The sequence below is a fragment of the Rhinolophus sinicus genome, linkage group LG07, assembly GCF_036562045.2.
Source record: "Rhinolophus sinicus isolate RSC01 linkage group LG07, ASM3656204v1, whole genome shotgun sequence".
NCBI lineage: Eukaryota > Metazoa > Chordata > Mammalia > Chiroptera > Rhinolophidae > Rhinolophus > Rhinolophus sinicus.
The window spans coordinates 9,628,809-9,649,168 of NC_133757.1; the positions used below are offsets into that span (position 1 = coordinate 9,628,809).

The 20,360-nt window shown below is 45.3% G+C and overlaps 1 protein-coding gene across 5 annotated transcripts in view; it reads left to right on the forward strand.

The window, feature by feature from the left end:
- Nucleotides 1-9,729: 9,729 nt before the first annotated feature.
- Nucleotides 9,730-20,360, forward strand: part of RGS10 (regulator of G protein signaling 10) — a 38,086-nt gene continuing 27,455 nt past the window's right edge. The window contains exons 1-2 of one of the 5 annotated variants that reach the window (XM_074338976.1): nucleotides 9,730-10,008; nucleotides 10,498-10,590. In XM_074338976.1, coding sequence (XP_074195077.1) covers nucleotides 10,542-10,590 — 49 coding nt within the window. In that variant the 5' untranslated portion in view covers nucleotides 9,730-10,008; nucleotides 10,498-10,541. Of the gene's footprint in view, nucleotides 10,009-10,218; nucleotides 10,591-15,854; nucleotides 16,012-20,360 lie in introns of those variants that run through there. The other 4 variants (XM_074338977.1, XM_019725276.2, XM_019725278.2 and 1 more) reach the window with 4 other exon arrangements.

The window sequence follows — 20,360 nt, forward strand, 5'->3', positions numbered from 1 at the left end:
TTAAAACTTCCATATTTTTAAATATCAATTAAAAACATAATTTAAAAAAATGTTTTTTATTGAATTCTGCCTTATGGGGCTGATTAGTTCACAAAATATCCATTGTTTTCATTAAACAGTAATGAACATTTGTGGGTGTATTATATGATGTCCATAAACTTGAGTAACATAACCTATTGCTTTTACAAAATGAATCTTTTAAATATGTCAGTTTTTACATATCAAAAATGTAAAATGTGTGTTTGTCTTAAAAAGTAGTCATCTGTAATCCTCTTCCCAAATGCCAATTTTTTTGAAGTTATTTTGGGGCATGGTTTATAAACCATACCAGAAAATGGCCCACCGGTTCTATAGCTGTGTCTCATATACCCCTCACCTCTGCGTTTCACCCCTGTATCACCCACCTCATTCTGCCAATTTTCATCAAATAGCTTTTGGCAGTTTCCAGAAATCAGTTAGGTCCACAAGCTATCGTTCACTATTAGAAATACCCAGGAGACTGTGACATTACAAAGAAGTTTTCACAAGGTCTGAGCAGTGGCGGCTGCCCTGGTGCCTGGGCAGAGTGTCTGTGTGATCACCCTGAGTGGGCCCGCCCTTCGTGGGAGATGTGTGTTTCAGTCCGATTATTCAAAAAGCCCAGGAACAGTGTTATTGTATTATGGTCATAGTTTGTATGTGTACACAAATACACTTTTTTTTTTCTTTTCAGAGGACATTTTTGTAAGGAGGGTCTTGGTTACGATTCTTGGAAATGCCAAACCCTTTTTCCTCTAACATTTAAAAATAACACGCGGGTACAGTGTCACAAAGTAGACACCTGGAACAAGGATTTCCTTTGAAATCATTTTTTGAAAGGTATGAAGCAGTTGTGGAAAGAGCACCAGGAGGCAAGAGGCCTGAATTCCAACCAGACTGTGTCACTTGTCCCTGTGACACTGAGCAGTTCTCCAGACTTCTGAGACTCAAATGCTACATCTATAAATTCCTCTATCACGAGGGTCAGTGAAGACCAAAGGAAAATATGTGTGACTGTGCTTTTTAATCCATGCAGACGACAACTTTACTAGCAGTTGGTGTTCCAGCCCCCATTACAGGTAGCCTAGTAGTTAAGACCCCCTGAGGGTTTGTTAAATGAGAACAGTGTTTAACACAGCTCCTAGAACAGTGCCAGCACATAGTAAGTGCTCACTGAAATCTGTTACTGTTATTGGTGATATCACCAAGTCTTACCCTCTTTTGTCGTGCACTAGGCACATGGTGATTAGTAGAATGCTTTAAAATTAAACTTTGTCATTAGAATAATATATATGTGTACAATAGTGTAAGAATGCTTTAAAATTAAACTTTGTCATTAGAATAATATATATGTGTACAATAGTGTAAAAGTCGATGAAAAATAACACTCCTTTTCAGCATCCTCTTCCAGGCTTATTCCTCAGAGGCCACCATTGAAAATTTTCAACTGTTCCTTCAGATGTTTACCACCCTATATCATGAACAATATATATATATGGTTGTTTCTTAATGCAACAATTTTAGAATTTTTCTGCTGAATTCCCATTATGGTAGATGAGGATTTAGCTGTCTTGCTTTCCTTCTCCTCAATTCCCCTCCCCCAAATGTATCAAGGCTGAGAGCGTTTACTAATTGACTATAATTACTGATCACAAGTAGTATATTTTTATGGTTCTCTTTTTTGTGCTGTTTGGGTTTTTTCTATGAGTTAACAATTGTCTGATTTTTCGTGGCTTAGTTTTTTATATACTTGTCACTAATTCTAACCAAATAACATCAACAGATTTATCAAATGCTTTTCAGTACAATTTCTAAACCTTCTTACTCATCAGACAAGGCTCCTGGGACCTTCTCTGTCATGCTTCCCTCTGGACCGGCTGTCCTCACCCTGTCACACACCCATCCTACTAATGGGGGCTTTGCTTCTCTCCCTTATTGGGTCCCCTTTCCCCGGGAGCCTGTGTTTTCCTCCCTTTTTGCGTTTTCTCATTTTGTCGCAGTGTATCCTCCTGTAGCTTTCCAAGAAGTTCAGTGACAATCTGATTTCTGAACCTTAGAAGGTGACCTGTTTTTGATCCTGTAAGTTAAAACTTTTTTAAAACAATTTTGTTGAGATATAATTCGTATACCATTGAGTTCACCCATTTAAAGTGCACAATTAGATGGTTGTCAGAATATTTACAGAGTTGTGCAACCATTGCCATAATCTTAGGGCTTTTTCATCATCCCAAAAGAAAGCTTGTACCTATAGAACAGTCGGTCACTCCTTGTTTTCCCCGGCCCTCAAGGCTTACGTAACCACGAATCTGCTTTGTGTCTCTACACATCTGCCTATTTTGGATTTTATATAAATGTGATCGTACAATATATGATACTCTATAATGTTCTTTCATCTAACGTGATATTTTTTAGGTTCATGTTGTAGCGGCATCAGGACCTCAGTTCTTTTTATGGCCGAGTGACAGTCTATTGTATGGGCATAGCACACTTTTTTGTCCGTTCATCAGCTGATGGACATTTGGGTTGTTTCCACTTTTTGGCTGTTATCAATAAGCAGTTAGGGGCGGCCGGTTAGCTCAGTTGGTTAGAGCGCGGTGCTCTTAACCACAAGGTTGCCATTTCGATCCCCGCATGGGCCACTGTGAGCTGCGCCCTCCACAACTAGATTGAAACAACTACTTGACTTGGGGCTGATGGGTCCTGGAAAAACACACTTAAAATAAATGAAAGTTTAAAGAATAATAATAATGCAGTTATGAACATTTGTGTAGAAGTTTTAGTGTGGACATTTGTTTTTATTTCTCTTGCTTGGGTAGATACGTGGCAGTGGAATTTCTGAGTTATATGGTAATTCCATGTTTAACTTTTTGAGGAACTGCCCAACTATTTCCAAAGGGGCTCCAGCATTTTACATTCTCAACTCATAGGTGATTTTACAAACAGCTTTTTCCAGGTATAATTGGCATACAATGAAATGCACATATATAAAGTATGTGACTTAAAGTGATTTTTCTTTTTTTTTTTGGAAAGCAGAGCAGAAACTTTACTCTTTGATGAAGGAATTGCAGAAGGGTGAGCTCATGCTATAAAGGTATCTTCTCCACGATTTAAAATAATTTAAGTTTTGACCTACGTATACCTGTTAACCATCACCACAATCGAGATAATGAACCTATCCATCACCCCAAAACTTTCCTTGTGCCCCTTTGAAATCCATTCTTTCCACCACCCCAACCCACCCTATTATCCCCAAGCAACACTCACCTACTTTCTGTCAGATATAATTTAGTCTGCTTTTCTAGAAATCGATGTAAATGGAATCATACAGTATGTATCCCTTTTTGTGTGGCTTTTTCACTGAGCATAGTTGAGATTCATCCATATTGTTGAATATATGAATAACTCATTATTCTTTTATTGGTTCTGTCGTACCACAATTTGTTTATCCATTCAGCTGTGGATGGACATTTGGGTTGTTTCCAGTTTAGGGATATTACAAATAAAGATTCTATGAACATTCACTTACTAGTCTTTGTATAGACCTATGCTTTCATTTTTTCTTGGGCAAATTCCTAGAAGTGGAACGTTTGCATTATATGGTAGGTGTGTGTGTGAATTCTAAAGAAACTTTCAAACTGTTTTCCAGAGTGGTTGCACCATCTTATGTTCCCACCAGCAGTGTGCTCTTTGTAAGTTTTTTGGAGATTGTCTACATTTTGAAATTTCATGCTGGTGTACATTGTTGTAGGTCTGGCATTGGGCCCACGCTATGGGCTCTTTCAAGTTGGAGATGTTTTCCTCAATCTGGGCAATTTTCTTGAATCATAGCTTTAATATCCTCCCCGCTGTTTTCTCTGTAATGTCTTTCTGGAACTCCCATTACTTGGACTGATTCTCCAATTTTTTTTCTCTCTCTCCTATTGTACATGTCTTCATTATCCTAATTTTTAGGAGATTTTCCTAACTTTTTCTTCCAACCCCTTTTTTGAAATGTTTTGTTGCCACTTTATTTTTATATTCCACGCTGTCTTTCTTGTTTTATGGATGCAATAACTTCTCTCTCTCTAAGATAATTACAGTTTTAAAAAAGATTTATTCTACTCTCCTGTCTTTCTCCTGAATTCTTACCTTCCGTTTGTTGTGATTTCTCTCTCTCTCTGTCTCTGTCTCTGTCTCATGCTGGAGGCATTCCTGAAATGGCTGTGATCCTTGAATCTCTCTCATCTTTGAGAGGGAGGGTCAAAAGCTCTTGGAAGCTGTACGTGTGAAAGAGGCCTGTGGACAGTGTATTTCTCTGTATTTAGTTAGGTGTGCTAGCTTTGGGGAATCCTAAATGTTAATATCTATCATGTTTTGTTTATTTCTTTGGAGAGAGAGATTAAATTTTTCTAGGACAACTGGCTGCTGGCCTTCTGGGTGCAGGGAAGGGAAGAAGCCTCACAGTTCGAGACGCAGACCTTCACTCAGCTCTCCTTGTAAAGCCCAGGGCCTCATCTGAGCGTCAGCTCAGCCAGGGGTCCCCAAGACCATGACCTCTGTGCCTACAGATATTTCCCACAATGATTTCTGGTTTTCTGGGGTGGGGTGGCAGGTCGCCTGAGGCCTTACACAGACCACTTTCCAACCACTGTTGGTTGAAATCTCCGTTATCGCTTCTTTTTCCCATACACTTTGCCCAGGTGGGTCTATACCTTATTTTTAAAATACACCTTATTTTTAATGTCTTTCCTGTTATCCTAGTGGAGTTTTGGGAGAGAGGAGACACGTATTTCTTCGTTTGATCATTAATACATTTTTGTTGAGTGCTTACTGTATGACAGGCACTCTTCTAGGTGCTGGGACAGCAAAGCTTAGATTCCAGGGAGAGTGGAAGGTAGGATGGAAGTAGGGAATGCACGGAGAAACAGACGACACACGTACAAAGCAACATATACTGTGGTAGGAGGTGATACGTGCTATGCAGAAACGTATGGGAGGGATGGAGGAAAACGGGGCAAGAGGGGGGGTTGCCAAGTTAAACACAGATGGGATGACATTTGGATAAAAAGACCTGAAGAAACTGAGGCTGTGTGCATGCAGCATGCACGCACCCAGGTGCAGTATTAAAGCCAGTGCCAAGGCTGGCAGGCACAGACTAGCGAGGTGGGGAGTGGGAAAGGCAGTCAGGGGAAAATGCAGGTCTCATCAGTCTTTATAAGGTCTTGGGCTTTGTTTTGGGGCAACATGGGGAGCCCCCGTGCAGAGTGTAGAGCAGAGGGTTGATATGGTGAGACTCCCCTTGTTTCGAAACGATCATTCTGGCTGCTGTGTTTAGAACAGATGACAGTGAGGTGGAGGCAGGGCGCCCTGGGCGCAGGCTGCTGCCCTCATCCAGGCAGCGTGAATGAGGGTGATGGGCGTGGAGATGGAGATGGTGGGAGCGTGGGCTTCTGGGTTCAGTTTGAAAGTAGAAGCTGAAAGTAGAAGCTGCAGGATTACTTGTGGATTAGATGTGAGCTGTGGGGAAAAGGATGATCAAGAATGATTCCAACATAACTGGTCTGAGCAACTGGAAGGTAGAGTTGCCTTTCATTGAGACGGGAAGGCTGCAGGTGGGGCAGGTGAGGGCAGGAAGAGGAGGGTCCCATTTGGACACAGTCAGTTTGAGGTGTCTTACGAGGTGACCAAGAGGAGATGTCGAGCAGGGAGGCCCAGGCTGAAGATATGAATGTGGGAGTTCTGTGGTATAAAAACGGTATTTGATATGGGACTTTGGGTGATAATGATGTGTCACGTGGGGTCGTCAGTTGTGACAAAAGTACACCTCGGGTGAGGAAGGTTGATACGGGGGCATATATGGGAGACCTCTGTACTTTCTGTTTAATCTTGCTGTGAACCTAAAACTGCTCTACACAAATAATGTCTGTTTTTAAGAAGTGGTGTTAAAAGCCACACGGCTCGGTAAGATGGTCAAAGGAGTACATGTACAAGAGAAGAGAGGAGATCCACAGTGTGGACATTGCATTGAAGAGGAAAGGGAGGTGGCAGTGGGAAAAGCAAATGTGACAGAGGGAAAACCAGGAGAGCGTGGTGTCCTGGACGTCAAAGGAAGAAAGTGGTTCAAGAGGGAGGGAGGATCAACAGGGTCAATCCTGACAGTGGGTCCAGTAAGACGGAGTCAGAAGGGACCGTCAGGTTTCCCAAGGCGGAAGTCATCATGACCTTGCAAGAGCAGTTCACTGGGGTGATGTGGATGGGAGTCAGACCAGAGAGAGTTTAGGAAGGTGGGAGGAGATGAATGGGACACAGTGGGTACAGACAATGCATGTGAGACACTCTGCTGAAAAGTTCTGTGCTGATAGGGCAATAGAGGAGTTTTGTTTTTGTTTTGCGATTGGAGAAATACAAGTCTGGCTGCATGCCAATATAACTGATCTGCCTTGCTTAGCAGGCATCCCAATATAATCTAAAATGCACATAAAGGTCTTCCTTTTTAGGTGCCTCTCCGTGGATGCAGCATGGCACAAGACAGAATGCCATATGTCAGGAAGACCACTGCCTGTGACTGAGGAAATATCACTTCAGGTCACATTCTGGCTAAAGCTGTCTGGGCCTCAATTTCCTGATCTACGGGATAATATGCTCATCTCCAAGGCCCCCTCCAGCTGTGATATGGAATGAATGTGTGACTTGAATTGCAAGGGAGATCAAAGATGGGAAAGGCAATCGTGTCTGTTTGCTCCTTCCATGGGAAATTAAGAGTTTAAAGAAAGCAAAACTAATATTGGAAAATGTGGGTTTAAATATTTATAGATGAAACCCAGCAGAAATTTTGACTCGTTTCCAACTACTGATTCTCCTCTTCCTGATTTAAAAGTATATACACTACAGAACTTTTTCCAAACAGGAAAACATAATAATGAAAATTAAACTCAACCATTATCCCATCATCTGGAGATAAATACAGACAGGCCTCAGAGCTATTGTGGGTCCGGTTTCAGACCACCACAATAACGTGAATATTACAACAAAGTGAATCATAATCTTTTTGCTGGTGGAGAGTCTTATCTTCAATCTTAAAAAACACACATCTATAATGCGCAGTGAAGCAAAGCACAATAAAATGTATGCCTGTACTAGTAACATTTTGGTATAGTTTCTTGCAAGCTTTCTATACATAAATCTACTGTATTTTCTCCCCTCCCTGACAGAAATGTTTCTCTGTATTTGTATCCTGGTTTTTGCAATGAAAGCTTCATCATAAGCATGTTCCCATATCACCAAATATTCTTTACACAATTCTTACAACTAAATAAGAATAGACTACTATAACTTAGTCATTCCATCAATGGGTTTTTATAGCTACCATAAATAGCACTGACACAAGAAGTATTATGATGTTCAACTTTGCACATAAATCTTTGCAGCTCTTATTTTTTCTTTGGCATAAATTACCAGTTGTAGAATTATTCACTGGTCCAATGGGTATAAACATTTTGAAGGTTCTTATACATGTTGCCAAATATGCATCTTAACACATCTGCCTCGCTTGCCTTCCAGAGAAGTAGCAATTTACTTTCCATCCTTCACTGCGTGTGTCAGTCACATCACTGTTACTAACCCTGCCGACTTTCTGTAGTTTCTTTTAAGAATGCCACTTAAGGCTAAAGTTTATTGTTTGTTAAAACAGCACTGTAGGGAGAATAAGAGTAATTCAGATTCCAGTAAATTTTGTGTGCCTACATGTGCTGGGCACCTTGCCAGGTGCTCTCTTGTTTATTGAGAGTGAATGCCACACCCTCAGAATGTAGGTGGCAACCTCTCCTTGTCCAATCCTATGAGGCTATGAGGCTGTTTGGAGACCGCTGGTCTGCAACAGCCAGGATGGGTATCCAGATCTCTTACGTCAGACATTGATTTATTTACTTATTGTATTATATCTCACCTGCCCCCAAATGGATTAGAATAGTCTTTACAAGAGAATTGAAAATATATTTTATTATAAGAGACTCTATAATCTATTCCCAGCTTACCCATTTTTAAAAGTTTCTGAGTAGAATAAGAAATACTGAACTCTAAAGTCTATGGTCTCTGAAATTCTGCTTTACCAGAAGACATCTTGGTCTCTCGTTCCTTGCCTGGTCTGAAAGACGGTTGTTCAACCAAAGGTGAGACCAGCAGGAGTAGGAAGGAGCCAAAGTCCTTGTTCTCTTCTTGCCCAGACTGGCTGCGGTGTTTGTGAAGGCTTGAGATGAGCTACAGAGTGAGTGATGCTCTGTAGGGCAGGCATCTTCAGCTCATGTGAAAAACAGGCTGAACTGAATCGTGCTGTGTGTGTGTTTTCTTTTGGCAAGCCTGAGGAACAGTGAGATTCTATACTTTTATACTTGGTCTTTTAGACAGTGCACGCTGAAAACTGGCTCTTAGATCTTTAGACCTAATAAAACAGATACAGCAATTTCAGGACAGTCTTTGCCTGTCCTGAAACAAATTTTAAACTGTATACATTAAACCTTCACCATGGGTCTTTATTTTTATACTTACTATCTGATATGCTAACGGGACAGTAAAAGTGATTTGAGGCTGTTCTGTTTTCACTTTATTTCAGAAAGTCCTGGCCTCTTTCTATCTAGCTCAGGTGAGACTCATAAGGAGGTCGCAGGCCACATAGGGTTTTTTCCAGGGCGGCAGGAGTGGACCTGGCAACCCGCATAACAATTAGCTACGCCAAACTCTTCACCCATTGTACCTCCTCCTTAGTCCCCGGGTTACGATTACTTGCAATTTTGGGGGGAGGGGTGCCGCACAAATTCCCCTGTCATTGTTATAAGAATGCAGCGACCTCGTCTGGATCCAGGACTCTGCCAGAGTTTAAAAGTCTGACTCTTACAAAAGGTGAAACTGTTGCCTGTAGCCGAAATATCACATCTTGATCCCATTACGACGGAGTGGAGGCTTGATTCCCCGTGGGGGCCGACAGCAGGAGACTTTTTTTAAATGGAGCTTTCGGCTGGGTTCTGACCCGGCTCCTAATCACGGGGGTCTCCTCGAGTTGCAGCTGAAAACCCCTGTAACCTTTATGATCCGGAAAAGCCTCTCCCTGCAGCAGAGGGGTAAAGAATTTAGAAATACTCCGAGGAACGGCTCTGAGAGGAGCAGCGTGTGGAGAGCAATGAGAAGCGATCGCAGGCCAGAGATGGGGTGGGCCTGGGACTAAGAGGGTGGGGAGCGGGAGGGAGGAAAAATTAGCGGAACGGGAAGCTCAGAATAGAAGATATGAAAGAAAGTGCCGACTAGTGAAAATACTGCAAAAGGATGGGAGGAGGGGGGCCAACGACCGGGGATCGGTTTAGAAAAACAACAATTAGTACAGCTAAAAATAAAGACCAATTTAGAGACAAAGCCAGATACACAAGGAGAAAAAAATAAGACTCGCCAGAACGACAATTCCTCGCAAAGCAAATGCTCAAGAAAGTGGGGCTAATGACATCCCTTCTGGGGCTGTTTTTCAGAAGAAAATGAGATAATAGAGTGGGGAGTGAGGCGGGCGGGGCTGAGCAGGTGACTGACTGGCGGCGGGAGAGGAGAAATCAGAACCGTAGCGCTGTCGAGCGCTGAGCGCAAAGGCCCTTCCGGAAGGTACGCCACGTGTCCTCAAAGTTAGAGAAGTGTCCCCGCCAGCCTGTGTGCGGGGCAGAGGCATCGCTCTTCGCTGGAACCCATAAGGTTCCTACAGAATCCCCCCGAGGTCCGCCTCTGGAGCCTCAAGGCCGAGGGCAGAGGGCGCCCACCCGCGGCGGCTCCGCTCGCGGGTAGTGCGGCCACGACCCTGGCGACGCCCCCACTGGCGTTCCCCGCGGTGGGAAGGGCCAGCGCCCACGGAGTCGCGGGGCGGGCAGGTCCGGGAGCGCTGGGATCCTGGATGCCCCGGGCAAGGAAGAGAAGGCCTTGGGCTGCGCCCGGGTTTTGCAGAATCTCGAGCCCGTGGCTTCCCGGTCTGTGAACTCCGAGGTGACCCCCGGCCCCCGCGCTCCGCGAAGGCGCGCGAAGCCCAGCAGCGCCGTACACCCGCGGCGCCGTGCCCGTTTCTCGGGCTGCAGGGAGCGGGCGGGACTGGGATGGACAGAGCCGGACGGGCGGGGCCCAGAGCGGCATCTCCCGCTCTCCCTGGAGCGGCGAGGGGCCCCGGGACGCGCGAACCTCCCGGGCAAGGTTCCTAAGTCCTGGGGGGCGCGGGCTCTTTCTGGGAGAGCGCGATGCATCCCCCGCACCGGACTGCGGCGGCGTTTGGAAGTCTCTTGGGACCATCCCGACCCGTCCGGGCACCCGGGGCGGGACCGCGGGGCCCCGCAGGGTGGGCGGGCAGGGCTCGCTGAGCGCGCCACGCGGCGTCTGGTGGGGAGGGCAGCAGGGCGGGGGCCGGGCGCGCCGGGGCGGCGCTGATCCGGCTCCTCCCCTCCTCGGCCTGCTCCTCCTCGCCTTCCTCCGGCTCTGCTGCAGCGCCGCCCGCCTGCGCCTCTTTCCTCCCCCGGGCGCCCGCCGCGATGTTCAACCGCGCGGTGAGCCGACTCAGCAGGAAGCGACCGCCGTCAGGTAAGCGGCCCCGGGGACTTGCGGGCTGGGGCCCCGGGCGCCGCGAGGAGCGGTCCGGGCATCCTTCCCTCCCGCCTGTGCTCGGGCGCGGCTCAGCGATGCTGCCCCGACGACAGACGACAACCTTGGCTGACCGCGCCACTTCTCCCTGCGCCGTCCAGCATCACTGCGGTTCCAGCCGCGACTGGAGCGCAGAGCCTTGAGAGGCGCACGGGGGAGGAAGTTTGGCTGAAAGGAGGAACAACCGCAGTTTTATTTTTAGTGATTGTCTGGGAGAAAAAGGAGATCCAAAATACCCCCAAACTTTGCAGTTAGCTTGAACTGTAGATTTCGAAAGCAGAACGGCGCGCGGGTCCCCCCAGTTCTGGAGTTCTCTGCGTTGGTGCGAAAGATGCGTGCGTGGCGTGCGGAGGAGGCTCGGCTGGGTCCCCCGCATTCGACTGGGCATCAGGGCCTGGGCTGCCGGGCACCCTCAGTTCTGCACCATGGAGCCGAGTTGGGCCGCGAGTGAACGTGAACACCAGGGTGGAGAAGGGCACCTCTGTAGTTTGCGGCAGGGAATCGCTGACATTACACAGGATTCGGCTTGGCTGTCACTCTGAGCCAGCCTGAGCCACAATTTGGGGCTACCTGATAGGACAAAAAAAAACCCACGGTGGAGATGAAACCATACCCTTAATTGCAACCTTTTTGTTCATAATGATAGCTACACCTTTTTGAGCGCTTAGTGTGGCCCAGTGTCACCCTTAGGACAACCTCATGAGACAGGTATTTCTATGGCCGCTTCACAGAGGAGGGAGCGGGATTTGTCAGGTAACTTGCCCCAGATCACACAGTAGCTTATGTGATGGGGAATCTTTCAAACGCAGGTTTGCCTGACTCTGGAGTTCAGAGGCTTTTCTGCGGCCTCGCACTCCAAGAGTCACTTTTGCATAGCAAGGGTCTGTACTCATTGGTCCCGACCCTCTTTTCATCTAATATCATATTTTATCAGGGGCATTGTGGTTAGGAGGATGGCCTGGAACCAGACTGGCTGGGTCCGGAATCTCCACCACTTAGGAGCAGGGGAACCCGTCTGTCTGTGCAGAATACGGATCTCCAAAATGGAATAATCATAGCTACCCTTCTTTGAGGACTTAATGGGAGCTGGTTTTCCATCTATCAAGTTATGCAAATCATTGCATTTAATATTTAGGACAACCCCAACAAAGTAGAACTTCATAGGGTTATTGTAAGTGTTAGTTGTCATGTAAACCTTACTTTGTTGCCTATAGGTCAAAGCAGTCTCTTATGGGTGTTCATTTTAGCCGTTTCCCATTGTTGGATAGTCCCAGACCTGTGGAGTGGTGGTCAGAGCCTGTACTGTGCAGTTAAACTCCTAGTTTCCACTCTATCCTTCAGCAACCTTGGGCAAGTTACTTGACCTCTGAGCCAACTGCTAAATTATCGGGAAATTTGGCGCTGGTGCTAAACCATCCCTAGCCTGAAATTGGCTATCATTGAATATTTATGCCATGGAAATCAGCAAATGCTAAAAGTCAAGCTTTTTATTTCCCCCCTAGGAGAGCTGGTTTACCAGTACACCTCTGCATCAGTTTCCCCATCTGTAAATTGGGTTTCATAGAGTTGTAGGATTACATACACTAAGACATATGACATCCCTAGTACAATGCCTGGCACATAATAAGTGAGTAATGGTTAGCTAGCTGTTTTCCTTCCCCCTTTTTCTATTATCATAAAGCTGCTGTGAACACCCCTGTACAGGTTATTCATTGCTTTGCATCATTTTGGGGTTGAAATCTTCCAAACAAAGCAACCGAATTATGGTACAGACATGGTTTTAGGGTACTGTTGCATGTGGGCAGGTTGTACCTCAGAAAGACTGGGGACAGTTTTAGGGACACCAGTGGGATGTACCTTTTTCAGGGCAACAAATTTTAAGACTGCTGAAATCTGGTTAGGGCACTGATAGATCAGCAGGTAAAAATCATGGGTTTGTATTGGATGTCTGGCATCCAAGAGCCCAATTTCCTTACAATTTTTAGGTTTAAAGTCTACCCCTCTGATGGGGAAGGACCAATGAGCCTCTGCCAGTTTGGTGATCACTACTCAGCAACAGGAAAAGAAGGAACTGAGTGAGAACCGGGGGGATGTGGGCCCCCAGGCGAGGCGGAGGTACTAAGAAGCCAGCCAAGTGATCCATGGGACCTGTACTGTTTGTTTTGTTTTGTTTTGTTTTGTGTGTGGGGGGGTGATTTTAAATGAATTTTCCTAAAGTAACTCTCCAAATTGTGTAAGCTTCCGGCCCCAGAAAAGCAGGACCCGCCCCTGCTGGACCTGTTTTGGACCTGGCTGCAGTCCTGTCTTTTGGTGCCTTGTACTCTAGACTTTTCCTGCATTTCAGCAAAATCATATTGGAGACAATGTTTTTACGCTGAGGGTTTGGCGTTCCCAACCCCTAATTCCAAGGTTCCAAGTGTGATTCCCTTAGTCTCCTTTCTGAGGTTTCTCAAAGTGTGTTCACCAACCACTTGGAGTAAAGGAGGGAGGAACTTGATAAAATGCAGCTTTCTGGGCCATGCCCGGGACCCTTCCATTCAATCTTGGGGACTGAGGTGGAAGGGAGAGTGGGCTGCATTTCCACAGCGCCCCACTGAAATGCAAGGACCCCCTGAAGGATTCTGCCCACCCACCCTGCCCCTGTCATGACGGCCTGCACCATTGAGGGTAACGGCAATGCTGCTTAGTTGAAAAACCACAGCCCTCTACCCGCTGTGACTATCAGGGAAATTCCCACCCTGCCAGCCAGGCCTGGGCCCTCCCTCTGGGGCCTGTTATACATTATCCCATTAAACCTTTGGGACCAGTTTCAGATTTATTGCTGGGCTTAAGTTTTTATTTAAAGCTGACAGTTGACATAGCAATTTAATGTCTTTGTTTTAACAATCCAGCCACAGAGTGTCTTGGCCTCTGGGGAAACTTTCCCTGCAGAATGTCACTGGCCCCCTCCTGCAGGTTCAGGGAGAGAAGAGCAGGGACAGAGATAGTGGGAGGGCTGGGCCTAGGGGTGTCTTTTTATTCCGGTGTGGTCAGGCCACAGCCAGCTGAGTCTGTGGTGACATCTCTGAGCATCACCATTGGCAGCCTGTATACTAGTGCGTGGAGGTGCCAAAGATGCTGTATTTACCTTCATTGACTGTATTTGAACTGATGTCTCCTTTCCTCCCTGTTAGGAATTTTGGAAACTTAGGCAGATGCCCATTTCCTGGAGCTTCCGGGGTGAACTGAGTCACTTCCCCCTTGGGGTTGAGTAATCCCCTCGGCCCCCTGATGCTGCGTTCTGGGAACTTGCTGTTTAAATTGTAACTAAATTTACTCTGACCAGTTTCTTCTGCTTCCCCTAGATAGCTCTCCACAGCAGCTGCTGGAGGGACGGCTGTGGGAGCTGAGGGGGCCAGGCAGGCAACAACAGCAGCTCCTCGATAAGAGCTGTCAGGAGGCGTCCACAGGAGTGACACAGTCCCTTGCGGACTTCCGGGGACAAGTTTCCCTTCCAAGCAAGTTCCCTTCTCTCAAGGGCCCTGCTCAGTGCCTGTGGGTCAGCTTTTCTCTCTCTCCTGCGGGGTGCTCAGAGACCTCTGATCTGGCCTGCCCAGTCCCGTTCCCCCCTGCTCTCCAGTCTGCCCCTGGGTGACTGGACATTCCCACCTCTGTGCCTTTGCTCGCGAGGGTGTTGTCTGTCCTTCATCGTCTTCCAAAGCTGGGTCTCCCTTCTCCAACAGGCCTGCTCTTCCAGGCCTCCTGCCTCGCACCCTCCCTACCCCTGAAATGCAGTCTGTCCATTTCATCTCTCCCTGGACAGCTGCAGAGGCCGCCTAGGGCAGGGACTTGTCTGGAGCTGCCCATTTCGGAAGGGACAGAGCAGAGAACTCAGATCTGCGAGCCAAGTGCAGAGCTACCTGACCAACCTCACACAGTGCCTATTTAATCATCTTGTTAAAATATATTTAGAGAAGGAATATGGAGCGTACGACTTTGCTCTTTCCTTCCCTCCCTCCCTCCCTGCCTTCCTTCCTTCCTTCTTTCTTTTTTTACTTTCTTCCTTTTTCCAGGCAGGACATTAAAAACAGACAAAGCCATCATTCACCATCTTTATCATTCCACAAACGCAAGGATGTTTTAACACCCAAATAGTCGGAAAGATATAATGTCATGTAAAGAACTATCCTGATACACAAGAATCTTCTAATAGGGAGAAGAAGTGGGTAACTGAGGGACAGAGGTAAGAGAAAGACCTGTTCCACTGTGCTCCCTTTTGTATCTTTTGAATTTTGTACTATGTAAATAAATAGAATTGGCTATTAAAAACAAACAAGCAAACAAACAAAAAAACCCCAGACTGTCCTTACTCTATCAACACAGCTCACTTGGTAACTATTTCCTTATTCTTAGTCTCATTTCCCCATGGACCAGTGAAGAAAACTTCATGCCCGTCTGTGGCATTGTGGGCAGACGGCCACCTGGGATCTCCTGGTCTCATCTTCTCAATTAATTTTAAGTTCTGTGAGAAAAAGGGCCCGTCTTTCATTTTTTGCAACTTTCACTGCCCTTCCCTTTCCAGGCTTTCTAGCCAGACAACCTCAGGTTGAATCCTACCTCGTCTACTTCCTTGCTTGCTCCTTTGGAGCAAGTTGTTTAACTTTTTTGTGCCTCAGTGTCCTCATCTGTACAATGGGCCAACAATGGACCTGATCTCCAAGGGCTGTTGTGAAGTTGAGATGGGATCTAGTAAGTGCCCAGTAAATGCCAGCTATTTTTACAGCTGTCGTCCTCCTCTCCGCCTCAGAAGTCATTTATGAATGCACATCTACACGTGAGTGCCAGACACAACTGACCCTGAGGAAGACACACCTCTTACTTTCGAGAAATGCAGTCTACCTGACTGTGATGGAGGGAAAATGTCACTTATTTGCCTCGTTGTAGGGGTCAGGGGAGAGTGACACAGAGTAGGAGAGTGAGGGCACATTTATGCAGAAATGTCACATCCCAGAGGAAGCACGAGGGCTTCTGGAAAGTGAAAAAAAAAAATAATGACAGGGTCTTCGCTTTCACCTCCAGGGTAGGGCTCCTGGGTAGTTTTATTTTTTCTGGGCCTTTGCCTAGAAAGTGAGAATTCTAGGGAGGCTACAAATAACAGTGCAGCGTTCTTATTTCCTTCCCCGCTGGTAGAAACTAGAAACAGTGGCCATCTGTTGTTTAGTCCACTCAAAAGAGGATGTTGAGGCTTGTTTTTCCTTCGGACCCAACGGTGCTTGGGAGCCCTGCAGCCCCCGGCCTGTCTCGCCCAAAGTGTCTCTCAGAAGGCAGTGGATTTTGGGGCTGCGTCCTCCCCCCACCCTGGTGGACCCCAGAACATGGAACGTAAGGAATGGTCCCCACCCCCTGTGGCAGATGTCCTCAGCTCGCCCATCGCTGGGGCAATGGTGGGGCAGAGTAGGCGCTGGCGGGGGTGTGGTGTACAGACACAGGTGCAGGCGACCTTTCGGGGCACAGCCTGAGTATTTGGCTTTCTCTGCGGCCTCAGACTTCGTGTGAAAACTGCCATGATGCTGTTTCTGAGCCGAGCCAACCCAACCCTCTTCAAACTGTTGGTCTGCTCTGCTCTTTGAGGTTTGCTATTATTATGATTATTTTAAAACTTTTCAATTTTTATTATTATTTTCTGCTAGTGGCAGTTCATGCAAACCTCCCTACCCAGGGAATTGCATGCTTGACGGGTAGTTATTCTCAGAAGCTAGATACTGGAGCCGATAAACACTTAAGAGATATTTAGATAGAAGATAGAGTGTTTCCATGACCCAGTTTCTCTGGAGCCTTACATAGATCTCCAGTTTTAACAAACGGATTCACTGCTTCTAAGTTGGGATGACTTTTTTTCTTTAATTGTTTGATGTGATATAGGTAACAGGATTTAAATACGTTTGGTGGGGTGTGCACTTTCCTTGAGTATTTTAAAGAAGTATGGGAAGTGTTGTGTGTGTGTGTGTGCATGTGTAAGTGTGTGTGTGTGGGTTGTCCCAAACCACTTTAGAATTTAGGGTTAACATTTCTGCCTTTTCCTGGCCTTGAATGTTTAGTTTGCTTTTAAAAATATGCTGTGAGTTTTGGGGTACTTAGGACAGAGCTTTTGACGATGTAAGTTGATTCTGTTGTTGAGGAAGCTGGATATTGATTTTATTGAAATGTTATTTGAGTTGGGGAAATTGTCAATGCAGGACCCGTCGTCCAGACCTTCCTGCAGACTACTAGCAGGAATCCATGTTGCAAGCATTCAGTTCTGATAAGTGTTACAGATGCCTTTTGAGTACGGATTTCCAAGGAATTAATGTGTGGAGAACATCTCTGATAGATATGACATCATAGAATCTATGAATAATGCATTATGCAATATGCTGTGAGCACCCAGCCTCAGCCATCTGCACCGAGATGCTGCACCGTCTTTGAAATAATGGCTTTTATTGAAGCCAGAAACCACCTAGAACAGCATACATGTAAATGGAAAGTGTGTGTACATGTGTTTGCATGCTGGATGATTCTGGCCCAGTCTTATAGGAGTTTTTGTTTGCATGGAACTGGACTCTTACCCAGTTTTCTCAGTCTTTTCCCACAGCGTAATTGTTATCTTTCTCTTCAAGGCTGGTGTGTTCCGGCCTCTGAGTGTAACGATCAGCAAATAACAGAAATAAATACGGCAGTAGAGCTCTCTGGAGCAGGACTGCCTAGGCTTGGACCATGATTCCCCATTTCCTAAGCTGGACCACCCTTGCAAGTTACTGTACCTCAGTTTCCTCACCTGTGAAGTGGGGATATTAGCCACATCAGAGGGTCCTCGTGAGAACTGAATGATTTAACCCATGTAAAAAGCTCAGAACAGTACCCAGCACGTTGTAAACAGGTGTGTTTATTATTAGCTAATGGTAGACTAATCTGAAGACAAGTTTATTGAAAAATAAGTATTGTGCCTGCAAAAATCTAAAGATCTAAAATCTTTCAAGAGTCCAGGAGGCACGATAACATTTTTTGTCATTGCAAAAATGTTTGACAGTTGAACTGCACAACAACAAAAGTAAACAGAGCTAGATGAAATAAAAACAAACTAATGTTATCACCAACTCCTTACGAGCTTGAGTGATGTTAAAGCTGCAAGAAAAACGTGAGTAACTTTTTTCCCACCTGTGCATTCCAAACTACCTTCTTGTGTAATCCATCTAAAATGGAAACTTTTATCTATGAAAAGAGAAAATAAATATATGGGATCTCTGTGGCTCCAAGTGCCATGAGTTGGGAAACTGTGAACACTATGTTTTGCTTTATTCTTAGGTTTAGAATAAACTGAAGTTCAGAAGTAAAGCTGTTTGCTATGGAGAAAGGTTATTTCTTTCTCATACACAGTATTGGGCTGATTATAACATTTAAAGTGAACTGACATGGCTTAGGACACCCTGACTTACATACATCAGCAAAAAGCGGACATCTCCTGCGCAGGAGACAGATCCTGAGTAATGGAAATGCCCCGAGGTAAGGGGCAATCTCTAGGGTAGTGCTTGTTGGAGTGGCCTCTGCTCAGTCTCATTGGAGGCTGGAGATAATGACTTGGAAAAGAGAGACACCATTAAGTGAATGGAGTAGGCAGATGCTGATCTATCCAGAGCTATCTATCTATATCAATAGCAATTAAGAAGGAATGAGAAAGGAAAAAAAAAGACATAGCCTTAGTCAAAATGGAGAGACAGTCAGGTTCCATCCAGCAGTTCCATTTTACCCTCTGGACCTTTATTTCCCTGGCTCTAAGATCACATTGGTGGGTTTTGAATTGTGAAACTTTTTGTTCAAATGAAAGTTGGCACAGAAACCTAACATGCCAAATAATTAGTGAATGAAATAAAGAGTGAGGGGAGGTAGTTGTCTGATGATGAGGCCAGCTCACTTAGGTCTCAGTTGAGCAGATCTGCTTAACCAGAGCACTCTTTTGGCTAAATGGGAAATCTACCCAGTGTATTTATTTGCATGACAGAGCGACAGTGAAAACCAAAATGTGGTTTGGTTTATGATTGTAAAGGATGTCAACAGTTTTGGAATCCTTTCAGACCAAGGTTGAAAACGTATGGGCCAGTCAGTGGGTCTGCAATGGCAAGAGAAGTTTGCAGCTGCCTCAGAATTGTTCCTGGAACAGCGAACTTGTTGTCCCTACATTTATTTCCTTAAGAGAAGCTCTGCTGGGGAAATGGAGTCAGCTGTCAAACTGTATTCTCCCGGTAAAGAACAGAAGAGTAAATTGGTGAAATGCTTGGCGGAATGAGCCCTGTTGCAGAAATTTCTCATAATAATGACCTTTTGATTTGATTTATACTTCACTGGGAAGAAACTCAGTGTTCAGAAGCTTGCCACTCTAGCATTTGCAAAGAGGGCAGGGAACTAATTTAATATCCACGAACTGAAGATTCACTTTAGAGAAGCGTCAGATCCATTTGTGATGTGTTCGAGTGAGTTTGTTTCTCAATTAAAGGAATGGATTTGTCCCAAATAATTCCCTTACGTGCTCCATCACCAATGTGTATTAAAACACAAGCTCTGCCAGGCTCCTGGCTTCTGCTTTATTTAGTCCAAGTCTGCCAGCCAGTGTCTAAATTCCAGGTAGTTCTCCCAGAAGCTGGGAGACAGAGCCTCAGCTGCTTGAGAAATTAAAGTATGTGTTGTGCCCCAATAGAATATGAGTGATCCTGGAAGCTGAATTACTGTAAAGTCCAATGTATTCTGATACAACTTTCCTCCAAAAACCTTTTAAAACTGTATGGTGCCCTAGTTATTTGCAATGACGATCATTTATAAGATGTTTTTCATTTATCCTTTTAAGTGAGTCACTTAGCTGATTTCTTAATTTCAAGCTTATTTTTCTCCTAGATTCGAACCTTTCTTTATAGAAAAATGTCTCCACTTTGAAGGGAAAAAAAAAGGGCAATGGAGAATAAATATTAGGTCTAAAAATAGTTCACCCTCAGATCCTTATTTTAAGGAAGAGGAGAGAAGAGCTAACTTTTGCTGAGAGTCCACTCTGAGCTTCTGGGTGGTCTGGCGCGCTTCCTCCTGTATCCTTCTGATAACCTGAGAGATAGAGGGGTGATCTTTATTTTACACACAGAACTTTGCCTGTGGTCACACAGTCCGAATTGGCCAAACTGGGTTTGGAACCTGGGCCCCTCCAAAGTGACAGTCCATGGTTTTTCCTTGACTCTAGGAAGGGGCCAAGTTCTATAGAATGAGATATGTTTGGGTTGTCACTTCCTCCTTCAGGCAAGTGACCAGGTGTGTTAGTTGGAGGTCCCCTGTCCCCTATCCTTTAGTCAAGAGGCTTTTTAGGTGTCTTGAGTAAGAGAGTGTAGCAGAGGTGCAGGTACAAAGATAGATTCATTCATTTCATTCATTCATTCATTCATTCATTCATTCATTCATTCCTTCTGTACCTATAGTAACAGTGTGATGCTGAGCCATATTGAAGCCTGGGGCAAAAGAAAAAAATCAGTTATAATGATCCTGTCTTTATTTAAAATTTTGATATTTTCTTCATTATGGAATGTCTTTCATTAATTTTGATTTTTCAAAATATTGCATGAAAATATCATTTATCTTGATGCCTGAGTGTCTTAAGGCAACTCCCTTAAATTTTGCACCTGCGGCCAGTGTCTCCCTTTCCCCACCTTCATCCTGGCCCT